The sequence below is a fragment of the Passer domesticus genome, chromosome 3 (genome assembly GCF_036417665.1).
Source record: "Passer domesticus isolate bPasDom1 chromosome 3, bPasDom1.hap1, whole genome shotgun sequence".
Classification (NCBI taxonomy): Eukaryota; Metazoa; Chordata; class Aves; order Passeriformes; family Passeridae; genus Passer; species Passer domesticus.
In genome coordinates this window covers 38,698,140-38,715,040 of record NC_087476.1, presented here as the reverse complement: position 1 = coordinate 38,715,040, position 16,901 = coordinate 38,698,140, and the positions used below count along the sequence as shown (strand labels likewise).

General features: G+C 37.2%; 1 protein-coding gene across 7 annotated transcripts in view; it reads left to right on the top strand.

Annotated features, from left to right (window-relative positions):
- EPHA7 (EPH receptor A7) overlaps positions 1 to 16,901 on the top strand; it is a 165,169-nt gene that overhangs the window by 38,307 nt on the left and 109,961 nt on the right. For all 7 annotated transcript variants that reach the window (XM_064412699.1, XM_064412702.1, XM_064412698.1 and 4 more), the window contains one exon: positions 16,038 to 16,193. In XM_064412699.1, the coding sequence (XP_064268769.1) occupies positions 16,038 to 16,193 (156 nt within the window). The remainder of the gene's footprint in view (positions 1 to 16,037; positions 16,194 to 16,901) is intronic.

Here is a 16,901-nt window from a genome sequence, read left to right as displayed (position 1 = left end):
GAAGGAAATTGCCAGCTAGCATTTGTATTCATAGCAAATTAGTTTTCATCACCATCCACATAAATGTCATAATAGCCTAATACAGTCATAAACAACTTGACTGCACCCGTATTTTATTTTTAATTTAGAGTACTAGTTACAGTACACCAGTTCTTTGCTCAAAAGCTCAAATATGCCAACCTCAGCTTGATATCTCATTCCCTGTAGGCATAAATTACTCATTTCAGCTCAGTCACCAAGATTTTGTGTGACAAGCTATAAAAAGCTCTACAATGCTATGTGTATGGATCGAGGTGGATCCAACTATTACTAAAAAATTTCGGACAATCTGCTGTTCTATTTTCTCATTGCTACCCAGGCTCATAAGAGGCTAGATGCATGTGAAAACAGGAGATATTTTATGAGGCTATGAAGCTGGGTGCCATTTGAGGATTACTGCTAATTCCTGTGACTGGATACTTTATATTGGCATGCCAAGACAGGTAAGCAAGAGAAGGATTTATTTGCGGCTGTCGCCTGGAGAGCAGTTCCACTGACCGTTTGCAAGAGGCTTAGGTTGGGTTTGTAAACATTGTTTGTCTGGTCTTGTTTGAGGTGGGGTGTAGTTTGCAGTATGTAGGTTGACAGATGTGATACAGGGGTCAAAGAAGACCCATATTCCTTTGGACCATTAGCTTGAGGACCTGGCAGAATAGCCTTTGGCAGCTGGGCACTGAGCCTTAGGTCCTTGTAGACTACAGTGAGAACTGAGCTGTACATTAGATATGTAAGCACTAACTGACATTTAGGTGTTGTAAAATCTTGGGAGAAATCAGATCCCAAAGGTTTAATCTGCCGCCTATTGTCAACTGGGCAGTAGAGATCAAGGGACAACTCCTCTACAAATATTCACACTCTATCACATTGCTGCAGCTTCTGTTGATGTTTCCCTCCCAGCAGCCCTTTTTCTTCCTGCAGAAGCCCTCAGGGCAGGCTCAGGATACCCAGGTCCCAGTCGGACTTTGTAGTTAAATCCAGTGTCAGAATTGGCCAACCTTTTTCCTTTGTGAAGCTTTCCTGTCACTGTCTCAGAGGAGACCCATTTGAGATCAGTGGGTCTGCTGGACTGGTGTGCTTGCTGATGATAAGGAGGTGGGTTGTGTAATGGAAATGTGTCTGGCTGTGTGATTAGAAAAAGTTGGGAAGGGGAGGAACTGAGCACCCCGCATGAGGACTGCATTCCTGTTTTGTTTCCCCTTACTCAGCCGTATTCCTTGGTTTCTAGTGGACCTCTACAGCCACTCTAGTCTCTGAATTTGTTCCATATTTGTTATTCTTATTAAATTAACTTCAATTAAAGTTTACTTGTATCTTTTATCATTCAGAAAAAACCCCACTATTTAAATATTTAATGCAGAAAGTTGCAAGACTGGGAAAGAAGGAGAGCAACACTAGGGAACCAGTATGCTTTAGGGTAGTGTAGCAGAAATGAAGATGGAAATGCATTACAGGCCAGGGAGATACCAGGGAATGCTTTTTATCAGTGACAGTATCTGCTGTCCCCTGGGCCATTGCCATGACTTTCATGCCTTTGTAGGATATGTTTTATTTCTTACTTGGCAGTCCATCCTTTTGAGAATGAATTAATTAATGATTTTTGAATAGAGCTGCCTAATTAAAAGCCCTAAATTCCACCTTTGTGGAAAACTGAGTTTTGCCATTGGCTGCCAGAGCACTTCTGGAACATGGACGGTTTCTACTGGGAGCTGCAAGCATATTAGGTGAGGAAGAACTGGGCCTCCTTGCCTGTTATTCATCATTGTAAAAATTTACTTTTTCTCCCCCCTCACTTACATAAACCAGCTTTTGTTTTCTTTTTCTGTTTTCTTTCTCTTCGTAACTATAACAACTCGCTTCCTTAATTGTCTCTCTTTCAGTGTCTTGCTCTTTTTCAAGGAATTGTACAGTTTCTTGAGCACTGAGTTACCAACATCTAAAGATGTGTCTTTCTAACAAACTACACAGAGATGTTTGAAGAATTACTTGCATGAAAAATCATTTGAGATACAAATTGTTCACAATTAGGATGCTGAGTCACCTCTACATCTATTAGATATTTTAAGTAGTACTTTGTCGATCAAAGCCAACAATTAAAGCTGCTCTAAATACAGAATTCATGTTTACCCCTCATGATGATGTCACTAGCAAGGAGAATAGAGCAATAGGAGTGAATGTAGAGCAAAACAGTTTGTCCTGAGGACTTGATGTTCACAATAAATAAATTTCAGGAAGGTGTCATTTGTAGTAGGTCTAGTCTGATCCAATTATAGTTGGAACACATAAGTTTCACTCTTGGAGCACATCTTCTGGTTAATTTCCTCTGAAAACAAACCTGTTCACTTGCTCTGAGATTATGTGGTGGGAACCAAAACACAATATGCATGGATGACTGGGAAATCCCTTCAAAAGTACCCTCTGCATCCAGGCAAAAATGTAAATGTGGATGCATTGTTATATTGGCATTCTTTCTATTCCTTTTTGGTTTTCACAAGTTGAAATCCAAGACACAAATATAAAAAAATATTATAACAAAATCCCAAAAATAGAAATCCTGTGTTTCCAAACACTTAAAAGTTTTGTAAATGTTTTAGAATATTGGTATCCTGCGGGGCAGATGCAATGGAGATTGTTCATGTTCATACTGCAGTCTTTGCTGTGAAATGGTGGTGCTGAGTGGTCTCAGTGGATTTATGATCTTCCTTGTTTGCCTTGTCTTTATTGCATGATTCAGGTCATCCATTGTCCAAGACACCTATTGCTTCAGTGGGTTTGGTTCAAGCCCTCAGGGTATGTAATTACTCAGCTAGCTAATGCCAGTAAGTTTTTGGAAATTTGCAGAGAACTATGACTGCACAGTTCCAGAGAACCTGGGCCTTGCATGTACACAGAGCTGTTCTCTTAGGGGTTTTAAAGGATTAAATGTAATAGTAGTGTATCCTGAAACAGAAAGTATGATAATCTTAGTTAGCTTGCTTACTGGGCAGAAGCAGCTTGTAAGTGCACAGCATTTTCAGTGAAAAAATCTTTTGTCTGGTTAGATAAATATCCTCTTTTTCTTTAACAAAAATAGAGTTCATGTTTTGAGATTGCATCGTGCTGGTTCCATAAAGCTTCCTTGAATATCTATCTCCTTTGTTTTGCAGTGGTGTTTAATCACTTGCAGTATCATACACTCTTCAGCCATGCACATTATCCCTTAATTATATAAGACTAAGCCCCTCTTGACTGTAAGACATGTTGTTTGTTCAAACGCACTTACAAATCCATTTTCTTATCAGTTCTTTGCTGAACATTTACACAACGGGGTACTGTTTAAATATGAAAATAAACCTTTTATAAAAAAATTGTTTGACCCACCCACCTGGCCTCCATCTGTGATTGTTCTGTCTCTGCAATCTGTTGTCTGCTTTTCCTCAGCGTGTTCTTTATCTTTTTGGATGGCTGCTATCTTTGAGCGACTTTATTGCCCCTCCCTGTTTTCTCTGTGCTTAGTAGAAAGTGACATTTTCAAATCATAAGGATCAGCCAGGCAGATTTGATACGCTCTCTGCTATAAGACACACTTCTGTTCAGAGTATGCAATTAGTAAAGACAACTTCATTTCACAGTATCACAACTCATGCTGTACTATTTGGAATTAAAGCATTGTGTGAATCCAAGAAGTTTTATCATAAAAACTGGTACAGATAAATCTGTCAGAATTAGTAGTGCTTTTCTTACCACATGCTTACTGAAACCCAGAAGTTTCTTCATGTTTTGTTCCAGTTCAGTTTCATGTCAGTGAATTACTATAGTAATGCTTTTCATTTATATTTTTTTTTCATTAAAGGGGAGTTGTGTTTGTAATCTCTTAATAAACTGACACTCTAATATTTAGATAAAGAGATTAAATCCATTTTTATTTTTAATGATTATAGTTAAATTCTTACAAAGACAGTTAAATTTTCAGTCTATGCACTGATAATTTTTTTGTTGTCTTCTGTGAACCTGGAAGGGAATTCTTTCTTAAAGAAATAGGAGTGTATTTTTTTGTTTCCTTTCTGGCAGCATTTCTGGTTTTTCCCATTCCTAACCAAATGTAACTGTGGAGAACAGTTTCTTTTTTGCATTAAGGTTCCTTCAAAAGAACTATAATGGATTCAAAAGCATGAGAATACTTTTTTTTTCTGAGTAAGTAGGACAATCAGCATTAAATGTAGAAATATCTGAGACCAGGATATGCAAGTAAAGTTATTTTTAGATTCTATAGCACTGTTGTCCTGAAGTAGAGTAATTTCTCTCTTGTGGGTTCTTAGAAGTTGGTCTTTTGTTTGGTTGGATTTGACTGCTGTATATTGATCGCCTTGAGGAATGTGTTACAGAAACCTGTGAAAAAAAATTTTCTGGATTGAGGCCTGGAATGTTAATAGTAGGTCATTGTCCAAAGGAAACAAAAAATGTGTTATTAAGTTATTTTAACTTCATTTCAATTGGAAAGCTTATAGAGGTGCCTGCTTCTATTCTATTTCACAAGAAAGCCCTCCAGATTTATTTCTTGCCTGCCAATTATTAAGCACCATTACAGCTAAATTAAATTAAACATCCACAACAAGCTGACTGTCTCAAAACTGCAGGAAGAAACAGAACAGATTCATTTGCACCACTTGCTTTACGGAGAACTTTATCCTTGAACCATGGGATCTGAGAGAGATCTGAGACTCCACAAAAAGACCTTCATTATTTCACAGGGCCTAAAATGATTTCATGAAAATATTTCAGATAATCTGAGGCTTTCATGGGAACTCTTCAATTTTATTTCTATCTGGAGAGCTGTAGGGCAGGATTTTTGGGGGTTTTGGAGGGAATCATCTGTATGAAGAGGGAGTCTGGTATGAAGATAGAATGATTAAGCTTAAGTGCTGTTGTCTCCACAGAAGTACACGAAGCTACTCAGGTTATATTTTTACTACCTGTACACTTTATTAATGCATTGATTAAACATTGTTGCTGTAAGGAAACTACTCCTTTTCCACTTTCCTCTCCATTTTGCAGGCCTTTGCCCCTGTGTTAGTGACTTCACAGAAACTTAATAGCTATAGAGTAAACTGGATTGAGAAACCAATAAAACAGCACAAAAGTTAGTTTTCCAGTAGTATGTCACAAGGCTTTATACATAAGGCTTTAGTGACATATTAATTATCTTGCCCATATAATAAATTTTTATGTTTAGCAGAAGTAGGTTGCTGTTGGGGAACTCCTATGTCAGCATAGGTGTGTCTACATTATATTTTGGACATCAGTGTTGAGCATTTGAGCAAAACAGACTGTCTGAGTGTTCAGGCTTTTAGAGGAAAGTGTTAGGTGAACTTCATGGCATCCTGGTAAGGAAAACTTGGCCTAGTATCCTCTACCTGGCTTGAGCCAGCACTGTCCATGGATGGGGTCAGGCAGGCAGGTCAAGGTATGGATATTCTCCTAGAAGGTTGCAGAGGGACAGATCCAGTCTGAGACAGCCTGAGAAACACCTACCTGCAGGCATCTGCAGTTCCTGGGACAGCATAAGCCGTCTGTCCCCTACAGCCACCACACTTGTCCATTGAGGAACAGCTCTGAAGGATGAAAGGCAAGTTGTAAACCTTGATAATGCACACTTAGGTCTCTTTGAGTGGTAGATGTAGCTGACATATTTCAATGATAGACCAAAACTTACTCCTCTTTCTGTTATCCCTCTGAAGGTAATTTAGAAGCAACTGTCAGTAAAGCTTTCATTGCGTCTTTCCTTCACCAGTTCATGTTTCTTCTCCTAGGAGTTTCTCAGTGCTGCTCACAGGAATGAAGAATAGGGATAGCCAGGGAGTGAGAGGGTTTTTTAGATATTTGTAAACGATTTTTGTAAGGTTTAGTGAAAAAACATGGTGGCTCTCTGATTAGACGATTCTGGCAGCTGTACTGGCAAGACTATGGGTGTTCATTTGGCAAGGGAAATGAGAGCCTTTGGGGGGCTTACTAGGCATTAGAGATGCTCATGTCAGGGGACGTGTTCACTGCTCTGTATAAAAGGTTGTCATATTGTACTTGTGTTGGAGTGGTGCTGTGTAATAAGGTTGCTATTTAGAGTGTGACCGTCGCTCTTTCTTTGTTTGATTTGAGGTAATGAGGCTAAAAGATTCTAAAATAATGGAGTTTCTTAAAAAAAAATCAATGAGAGAGTGAAAAAAAAAAACCCTACCTTACCTAGTGCTCAGTACTTTTGTATTCCACTGTACATTTTTACGTTTAATATCCAGGAATCATATAATTATTTAGGTTGGAAAAGACCCTTGAGACCATAATTTCTAAGTGGTACTGCAACACAGCCAAATCTGCCGCTTAACCATGTTCACATCTACACATCTTCTAAATACCTCTGGGGATGATGACTCAACCCCTTCCTTGGGCTGCCTATTCCAAAGCTTGCAGCCCTTTCAGTGAAGAATTTTTTTTCTTACAGCCAAATTAAACCTTCTCTAGCACACCTTGAGGACATTTGCTCTTGTCCTGTTGATTGTTAATATTTAGGAGAAGAGGCTGACCCACACCTCCATATAACCACCTTTTAGGCAGTTGTAGAGAGCAATAAGATCTTCCCTGAACCTCCTTTTCTCCAGGGTAAACAACTGCGGTTCCCTCAGCTGCTTCTTATAAGACTTGTGCTCCAGACCCTTCACCAACTCTGTTGCTTTTCTCTGGACCTGCTTCAACACCTCAATGTTCTTCTTGTAGTGAGGGACCCAGGACTGAACACAGTAATAGAGGTTAAAGATTTTTTTTGTTGAATCCAAAGGCCTTTGCTACATTGGAAAGTCAGGTAGGAAGACTCAGAATAGCATGGAAATCTTATTGGCTTGAAATTCAAAGATTTGTTTTCAAAATATTTTCAAATTATTTTCCAAATGATTTGTCAGTGATCAGATTTTAATGTATTTTTATTTAGAAAACAAACAAACCCAAAATACTTGTGCCTCCCCTTCCCAAAATCAATTATTTTCATTGCTGTTTTGATGTTTTTCGTTCTCTTTACAAAACAACAGGAAACCTTACCTGAGGCACACTGTCAATACCAAATCCCAAGTGTGCATTAGACACCTCGAAATGTTAATTTGTGTATGGCTGGACAAGATATGGCTGTACAGAGCCTGTGTGAAATCAGAGGAGTTTAGTCACAGAATCTCCCCTGTCAAAAGTCTCTCATGAACTCAGTGAGTTGTTTATTATTTAAATGGCAATATCATATATGCTTCTTTGTTTGAGCTATGCCCTAGAATATGGAAGTAAAAAAGTTAAAGAAAAATCTCATGAAAACAATCTATTGTGTTCATTTCATCATCACTGCTGGGTTGGGGTGGGTGATTTTTTTGTTTCTGTAGTTTTGTTTTTATTTTTTTACAGGTGTTCGAATTGAATTTTATATGAATAAAAAAAAACCAAAACCAAACAAACACAAAACAAAACCAAAAACCCAACCAAAAAGTCATTACAGGAATGTTACAAATTTAGCATTAATTTTTTCATATATCTGTATAGAAAAAAAGCGCCACTTATATCCAAGTTTGCACAGCCAATTTCTTTTTGTTACAACAGTTCTCTGTTGTCTGCTGATGCATCCAGAGATGTGTTATTCTGCTCAGTTACATAATCATACAAATTTCCTATCAGATCATCATAACTTTCACAACATAAGTTGGTTTGTAGTTTTAGATTTGCTGAATTCTGAGTTGCTGTAGTTTTAACAGATTCTTTTTTTAGGAAAAATTTCAAAACATTTTTGACTGAATATTACCATTTTAATAAAAGAGAAAGGAACAATAACCAAAACCTAAAGATGCAGAAGCTATGATTAAATCAAGTCTGTTTTTTCATTAATTTTCTGACTGGTTGAGAATCTTTTGAGGAAGACAGGTAAAATTTATACTGCTGGCAATACTTCAGGCATATATTCTTTTGGTGGTTTTTTTGTGATGAACCTATACCACGTCCTGCAAAGTGTGGAGCATTTGCTGCCAACTAATGAGTTGAGCTGTCACTCAACTCTGAGCAGAAGCTGCTCAAGCACCTTGCAAACCTAATCTTGAGGGAAGGGCATGGTTGAATAAAAGGGAAGAAATAGGAAAAGAGTGAACAGGAAATCCAGAATACCTCTTATCCTTTAATTTTTTATCTCACCTTTCAGTTTTGAGTTCTGTAACAGAGTTGCATACCTCTGCATTTTTAGTGTGTTTGTATCTCTCACATGTTAATTTCCCCCAATTTTCATAGTGGCTTTATATTTGTCATTTCCAGGAAAGCTAATGAGAGGCACATGCCTTATCCTTGTATAGTGAAAATTTAGAGAAACATTATGTCATAGTCTCAATGCACAACTTTTAACTCACCCAGTTAATTAATTCTCCTCAGAATATTACAGCGTGTCTTTAATTGCCATTTAGATGTAGTCTTTTATGTACTGATTCGGAGTGATTAGATTCAAAGTAATTTTGCTGCTACAGTATAGTGACATTGGGTATTCTTTGATTTGTAGGATATGTTCTTCAATTTGATTACCTTGTCCTTGTCTATAAATTAGCCAGGAAAACAACAGACTACTACTTGGTGCCTATGTTTCTTTGCAGCTAGATAAGTTAAAAAGACTCATACTGCCATGCTTGCTTTGGGGACTTTGTTTTGTTTGGTTTTGTTGGTTTTTTTTTAAGATTTTTAAGGGTTTTTTATTTTTTTTTTTTTTATAGAGAGGTGAAGCTTTCACTTCATTAAGTGGAAAAAATCAGAGCAAGTTACTATTACCTAGCGAGCATTCTCTTTGTGGATCTCTGTTTTTGTGACCACCAGTATGTGAACATCTCTTAAAAGACATTAGCAGGATTTTGGAAAACAAGAGCATTGTAGGCTTGGAAAATTAATATAAGGTCTGAGAGATTCCTGACAGGCAACAACAAACATTCAGTGAATGATGGTATGCAGCCGTGGGACAACCCTATTTAGATATGTCATTCACACTATAGCTTAGGCACCGTTAAAAGTCCTGAGTTTATTCTGAATAAAACATACCACATAGTTCCTTAGTTGAAACATGAATCATCTTTAGATGTTATAGCAGTTTAAAAATCAAGCTAAAATAAACTTCTTTTTCAGTTAGACATTTAGCATTGCATGGTAGTTAGACAAAATACTATAGTCTAAGCTCCTTATAAAACAATATATATTAGGTGCCAGAGAAGGCATAACAGATGCCATCTCTCACTATAAAAATAATTTAGTTTCAAACATAGCCATGACTGGAACATACACAAATTATTGGAAAAGGGGATCAGAGGTTATGAAGTCTCTTTTTGTTACTAGATTTCTTGTGTCTAATATTTCACATAGAAATCTGCAGTTGGGAATTGTTTTATAATGGTCTGCTTTCAGTTTATCTAAACTTTTCATAGACTTTAGCTACAAAATGCCTTTGGCCAATGTGATCTACCAGCCAAGTATCCCATAAGAGAACAATGCCCCCCAAATGTTTTAAAAAAAATTTTTTTGACACTGTGAAAGGTTAAACCTTTTGCATTTCTAATGTCTCCCATGCCAAATTGTCATGTGTTTGTAGCAGGTTAATACAGAAGGGGGTTGACAAATCTTTCTATAATCACTACCCCATGTTGCTTTTATCCTCGTCTGCTGCTCATTTTGGATGTGAAAAACCCTAATATATCAGTGACAGGAGGTCTGGATTTGTGGCTTACTGTTATAATTACTCCCACTGAGGCACTGTCAATAGGATTAAAATAAAGATTCTAGACCTGTCCATCGTAGATGAGGTCAGCAACACTAGCAGTGGGAGTACTGTTTCTGCAAGCTGTGCTTTAGTCCTGAGTTATGGAACCATAGACTTTAATATGAAGCAAATATTTGAAAGCTCCAGTGGAGAAAGACCAGTTTTGTTTTTTTTTTTTTTTTCTGCATTAGCTAAAATATCCATCTGTAATAAATAATCTAACAGCATCCATCTATGTCCTGGCCATACATACATGTATGTTAATTTTCAAATGTATCTGAGCCCCAGAGAGTTTCAATTACAGAACAATCCATTTTGCATTTTATAATTAATAAAGTCTTTGCAGCTGCATAACTTCATCCAGGAAACATCTGCACACACTCTTTGCGTATACATCATTTCTGTGAAAAGAGGGTTAGCTGAATTCTCTTTAATTTTCTCAGGCTTGAAGAAGGTAGAAAGGTAGGGAGTTGATTAAGATAATGGAAGACAAATCACAAGAATGGCAAGTTATGCTCACACAGATACTAAACAAATTCTACTCACTGCTTGTAGGAAAAAATACAAAGCATAGGATCACTTATAGTCAACTTATTCAAGTGAAGAGAGAAAGGGAACCAGGAGAAAACTTTCCAAGGTTTTCTGCCCATCTTGAGCCCTTCCAAGATGGGCAATCAATTTCCCATGAGTCTTAGTGGGACCAGCTTGGTACTCCAAGGTATTAGGTAATACTGATGTTGTTGAAAATCTGTGATTTTTTTTTTTGTCATCCTTTGACATCCTTTGTCATCCTTTGACACTGGCTCTGGAAAAGTGTTTTTCAAACATTAGTTTCATCTTAACGTGCATAAAACTGTCACACCACTAAGGCTTACTCAAGGAATGGTGCACAAACCAGAGTAAATAGACAAGTTCTCTTGCTCTGCTAGCACAGTATGTCATCTTTATTCTTATCCTCATACACCAGTCTACTTTTTTTATAATGGTATCAAGCAGTAATTAGTGCATTCATCTCTTTAATTATTTTCATAGAAACTCAATTGTTATTATCAAAGGCCATGTTCAATCAAGTATCTGACATGCTGAAACAATTGTGGGGCCTTCAAGTCTTAAACTCATATGCCACCTGGAAGCCTTGCACTTTGAAAAATGGTGATTTTTTAAAAAAAATTGTTTATTGTAGTAGCAAATAATTTTCTAGATTAATGTGTCAGTGCCCTATAACTGTTTATTCTTTCTCCTTTGCTTATATAAACATCAGTTGTTGCATATGTTACTCATAGCCCTAACCGTATTTCCATCATTGCTCGCAATTAAAGTTCTCTAGCTATCCTAGACACAAAATGAATCTCATAGTGTTTTATTGTGAAAAGGCTACATAAAAATGAATAGTACTTAACACATCCTTGTTTTCCTTTCTTCTGTCCCACAAGTGGAACTCCAGACTGCTGTTTCTTTCCTTCTACATCTGCTTTCATTCCCTTCTCCAGAGGTCCTTGGACTCTTTTTTTATAAATATGAAAAGAAACATATACCTTATTTGATCTCTCACAGGCCACTAAAACATGTGATGAGCTCACAGCAGAGAAGCTGCTATTTTTCTGCATTAGGTGCAGTCTGCAGCTTATGCCACAGATGTGGCATCATAGTTCTTGTTAGCGTGTGTTAATTCCTCAGTATTTACTTTTGGCTTTGCAAAATTCCATTCTTTACAGTACTTGTGTAGCCTCTTAAGGGATACCAAACATAGTGGCTAAAAATGTTTGCAAATGCCCTGACTACAGCATATGCTAAGCTCGTTTCCAAGTGGGCACTGCGCCCTGATGCCACAGTCATGCCCAGCTGTGCCAGCCCCTACTGTCACCATACATCCTTGTTATGGCTGAGTGCTACTGGATGTACCAGAAGAAAGCAACGTAGCCAGCAACAAGCCCAGAAAGACTGGTGGTATGATTTTCTGAAGGGTCTTTCATCATATACAGCCAGAATAGTGTACTGCTTTATCTAGGGCTCCCTCAGTCTCAAGCCCCAACTCCAGGAAAGCTCACTTGTCTAAGAGATTTTGTTCACATTGTCTTTGTAGTTCACACTGAAACTCTGCCAGCTTCCCAATAAGAAAAAAATCTCACTTTCATGGGGGAGTTGACAAGATTTGCTCTAGGGAGTAGCCGTGGCTATTGCAGATAAGTAAACAAGTCCATGGAGCTGGTCAGCCCTGAGAGGGTCAGTGATATACAGTTCCTAAAAGTTTTGAGGCTAGATACTAAGCAAAGAATTGTGCCTTGGCTGAAGCAAGACTTTCCTGTGTATTTATTGTTGTTTTGTAGTATATGGGGAAAAAATTAAAACCTAATTGTGTTGTTTTAAGCTGGTTGAGGTCAGGCAGATAGGTGCTATTCTGTCAGAACATGTAAGACTTTGGAGCAGCTGTTAGAACAAAATGGGAGCTTCATCTGGGAAGAGCTGTTCTATTAAATTAGCAGCCATAAATGACACAACAGAGTGAGTGGAAGAGAATTTTATTTTCTGCTGCCTTTCTTGCCTTTCTCCCCGCCCCTGTGCTGTCTTTTGTCATACCCCAGAAGCCCTTCAGTTGCAAAACTACTGCTGGATCTTAACTTGTTGAGGAACATCAAATGAGTGCACTTTTTAATCAGCTCAGCAATTATGAGGATTAGAGCTACAACATCAGAGTGCCATCTGACCAGTTATATCCCCCTGTACGTCTTCTGTCATTGCTTGAGTTCTGTGCCTGGACTTATAATTTAGGCTCCCTTTATAGGGAAGAAGTGCAGCTAATGATTGTTTTCTGTACTAATGAAATGAAATATTAAAATGGATGTGATCAAATGACATTTGAGTTGCCTGAAGCTTTGCCATGAGATACTTTTGTGAAAGAGTAGCTGTATTTATCACCTTTAGATTTGCATGTACGGAGCTCTGAGTGTTGTTTGGCTACTGTGTTTGGTTTTGGTTTTTTGCAATTAACATTTTTTAATGTTCCTTATGGAGGTAGCAGCAGTGGGGATTTTATACCACCTGTCCCTGTAATCTTAAAATATTACATGAAGAACTAAATTGAATCAAAATATGTAGAACTAAAATAGTGTAGAACAAAACAATCTATCTAAATTACTCATAAAATAAAAAAAAAAATCCACCATGGCAATTTGGCAAGCAAGGACAAAATGGAATGGAAAAAAGAATCAAACCAGTGTTTTTGAATGATTCTTTCCCATCTGTTATCTGTGTAGCTGACTGGCAAGTTCTCACACCTTCATAAGTGGTCTGTGCAACACCATGTTGGTAGAGTTTTCAGTTGTAATTTTCTTTACAAGGACAATGGTATGTGTTAAGAGCAGAAAAGGAACCACAGGTCCCCAGTTTTTAAGCAATAGAAGTATTCTACTGTTAGCCCGAAAAAAAACCAGTTTTTGTGAGAAATTTAATTTTATGAAGGAAGATGGGAGAATAATTTAGTTGTATTCCTCCAATGAATACCTTTAATTATAGTGTACAGCTCTGCATACCCTCGTTTCTGAAGAACTACAAAGTTTTTAAAATCCTATATAAAAGTGCTGTTTTCATACTGTTAAAAAATTTGGTTCTGGAATATTCTGCCCCTTATATCTCTAGGATTTATAAGTTAAAGGGGTGGTTATTAAATGTGGCCACAACCCTCTTAATGGGCAAAAAAGCTAATGGAATGGTAGCATGACATGAATGCCTGAACCTGCTGCCTGTGTTATGCTGTGTGGGAGAATAATTGGCTTTCAGTCATGTAAACTAGTCACAGACACTCAGATCCTTTGAACTCTAATAAGAAATGAAATGCACACTTACTTTAAATAGTGAGTGACTAAGCATATAAATGTCTTGATCAAGTCATCACCAAAAAAAAAAAACAAACCAAACCAACAAAACAAAACAAAAAAACCCCAAAAAATCCAAAACTGAAAAGGACTTTTCTGTTTACATTTTGTTATTTCTGTCTGAAATCTTTATTTTACTCTCTGCATCTTTGCCGGGTAATGTTCCCTGCTGAGAAGGACAGACTGGAAACACAGTAGGGATCTTTGCCTTTTTAGTTGCTCTTTGCTTTGTAGAGGACTATATGTTGGAAGTTCCGGTGTATTTGTCCAGTGTTTTGTTTGGTATAAGAAGAACATGACAATTTAAGAAAGGCAGGAAAGTATTATTTGGTAATTTTAGCTACATTTCTATTGCAAGTACTAAAAAATTGGACAGAAGTTTAAATGCATGTCTTAAGGTACATGTATACAAATCCGTTCAGCTTTTGTGCGCTTCGGTCAGAAAATTCTGAAACAACTTTGGATGAAGGTATAAAAGGATAATTTTGAGTTGAGTTTGCCACAGCTATGAATTCAAAGGTCATGTTTATCTAAAGAGCTTCTCCAAATTCTTTTTGTTGTCTTTTCTAAAGAACATATATAACAGCTCCTGTGGCACAATCAAGCTATAGCACATTTTACAAGCAGGACTAGATTTTCTTCTGATGCAAACTTGTGCCCCCTTGTCAAAATCAAAGGCTACAAGATTTGCATGCTAATTGGCTCTGCCAAATAATTTAGCTTACATCCTCTGGGGGTTTTTTTAGCACAACAAACTCTAAATGTTATGGCTCTTTTAAGCATATTTTTCTTAAAAAACTTAGTATGTTGATAGAGTAATAGACATTCTGAATTTCTTACTGTTGATTTACATAATTCATCAGCTTTTATCTATTGTTTTCTTAAATATTGCTGCATTTATTATTTTTCTCTGTTGCATAAAATTAATCAGACTAATATGAGTCATGCTGCTTTAGCAACACTATGGGTCCAGTCCAAAGGCCATTAAAGTCAAAGGTACTCCTCATTGACTTAGTGAGCTTTGGATAAAGTTCATTGTTTTCATGCTCTTTCCATCACTGCAGTACCAGACAACTGAAATAACTGTTCCAAATATCAGTGTCTTTTGATACTTTGCATTTCTGTTCTGAGAAAATATCCAAGCAAATATGAATGTAACCAAAGTAAATTCTCTCTCTCTGAATACAGAATGACTATTTAACTAGCTTTAATATTTTGATACCCAGTACAAAGTTTCACCCGCTGTCCCTTTCCTTTGCATACAGGTGATGGCTTAAGAAGGTTAGACTGTCTGTTAGGGTTGGAAGAAAAAAAAAAGAGTTAAATAGTCTGGTTGAAAATACTTCTGCTTTATTAGAAGGTTCTGGAGGACTTTTGTCTTTTGCTTTGCATGTTGACGGTGTTTGTAAGTTTGCCTGTAACTTTGGTGTCGAAACTGAGTCTTAATCTTTTTTCAGTTTTAGTGTTGTCCAATCCCCACTTCCCTCTTCCTCATTTCCTATAATTCTCATAGTTTATACATTCTTAAGCTGTCTGTCTAGGTTGCAATGCTCTGCTTGCAAGTCTAATGGTTGATGTGTTTCAAGTGTGTTTCTGCCTTGGGGACTGGCAGTAGCTGCAAGAAGTATTTGTAAACATCAGCATTGTAACACATTTTAATTTCATGGATTCACAGTGAGCAAACCAAAGTAAAAGTTATCTTGTTTTTCCTATTGTCTACCTTTTTTCTTTTCCTATTGTCTATTTTTTGTCTTTTTCTTGAAAGTTTTAATAAGTTCATTTCAACCTACTTGTGTCTTTCTGTGAAACTGGGAAAACTGATTGAGTCGTTTATGCTGTCTGCTTTCCTCCTCTTTCTTAATGTTCTTACTAGAGTCATCTTTTAATCAAGTGTTCATGCCTTGTTCTTTCCTCAGGATCAGGGTTTTCTGGTGGGTTATAGATTCTTTGGGTTTCTGACACCAGGGAAGAATAAATTTTGCTCCAAAACAGCTAGTTCAGATACCATAAACACTTCAGTGGCCTTGCAGCAGATCTCTAGAGTGTTTTCCTTTTGTTTAGGCCTATTGCAAGCACCCAGATATTTCACACCATTATTGTGAAAAACAGATGCTGCTTGTATTCCCAGCTGTTGAGGTACATATAGTATATACTTGAACTCATAAAAATGCCACAAAATCATTAACAACATCATCTGAAGAAATAGAAATTGTGAGTATATCTTGCTTGAGCCAACATAACAGAGTGGACCGTTTAGATGTTTACAGAAATGTGTACCTCGTGACAGAAACAGAAAAACACAGAAGTTTTGTTTGCAAATCTAAATCTCAGTTTATTTTGCTCTGCTTTAGCTTGTGGCCGTGGGTTCTACAAATCCTCCTCACAAGATCTGCAGTGCTCCCGCTGCCCTACTCACAGCTTCTCTGACAAGGAAGGATCTTCCAGATGCGACTGTGAAGATAGCTATTATAGAGCACCTTCTGATCCACCATATGTCGCATGCACAAGTGAGTGAGTCATGAATTTAATAGTAAAGGACGTTGCTTAACCAACCAGGTGCAGCCACTTGCAGCGAGTAGTTTTGTCTGGCTTTTCCTGTGTTTGAAAAGTACATTTGCAATGGGAAAAGAAACTGAAAGGCAGAAAAAGGGTTGACAGTGAATACAAATTCAGCATAAATATAATTTTCAAGTTTGCTTGGTACAGCTTTAGAAACATTGCATGTTGCATAAGTGCATAACTCACTGTAATAGATGTAATACAGGCCCAGTTCTCCCTAAGTTGTTGCAGACAATATGCATTATGTGATATAATACCCAAATTAGTAATGTGAAAAATGAAAAGTAGCCTCTGTGGAGCTGCACTTTGATTGAACCATAATTGGATCTGACTTAACCTTCTAACTACAAATAGATTGGCCAACACAGATTGGTGGCTCAAATAGTGGAAGTCTCCTAAATCCAAAACATCACTAAATATCTCTGTAAATCATATCAGAGCTGATAACAAAAGACTAGATGCAGCTTGTGCAGCATGTTTAGAAGAAATGAACAAATCCCATATGTGGAAAACCTATAAAAGAGAATTTTTAAGGTATATTAGCTATTCCTTTTAATTACACAGGGGAGAAACAGCTAAAATCAGTTGCAGTAAATATACAGACAATTGTTATTCTGATGTCTTAATGGAAAATGAATCAAGCTCTTACCAAATGA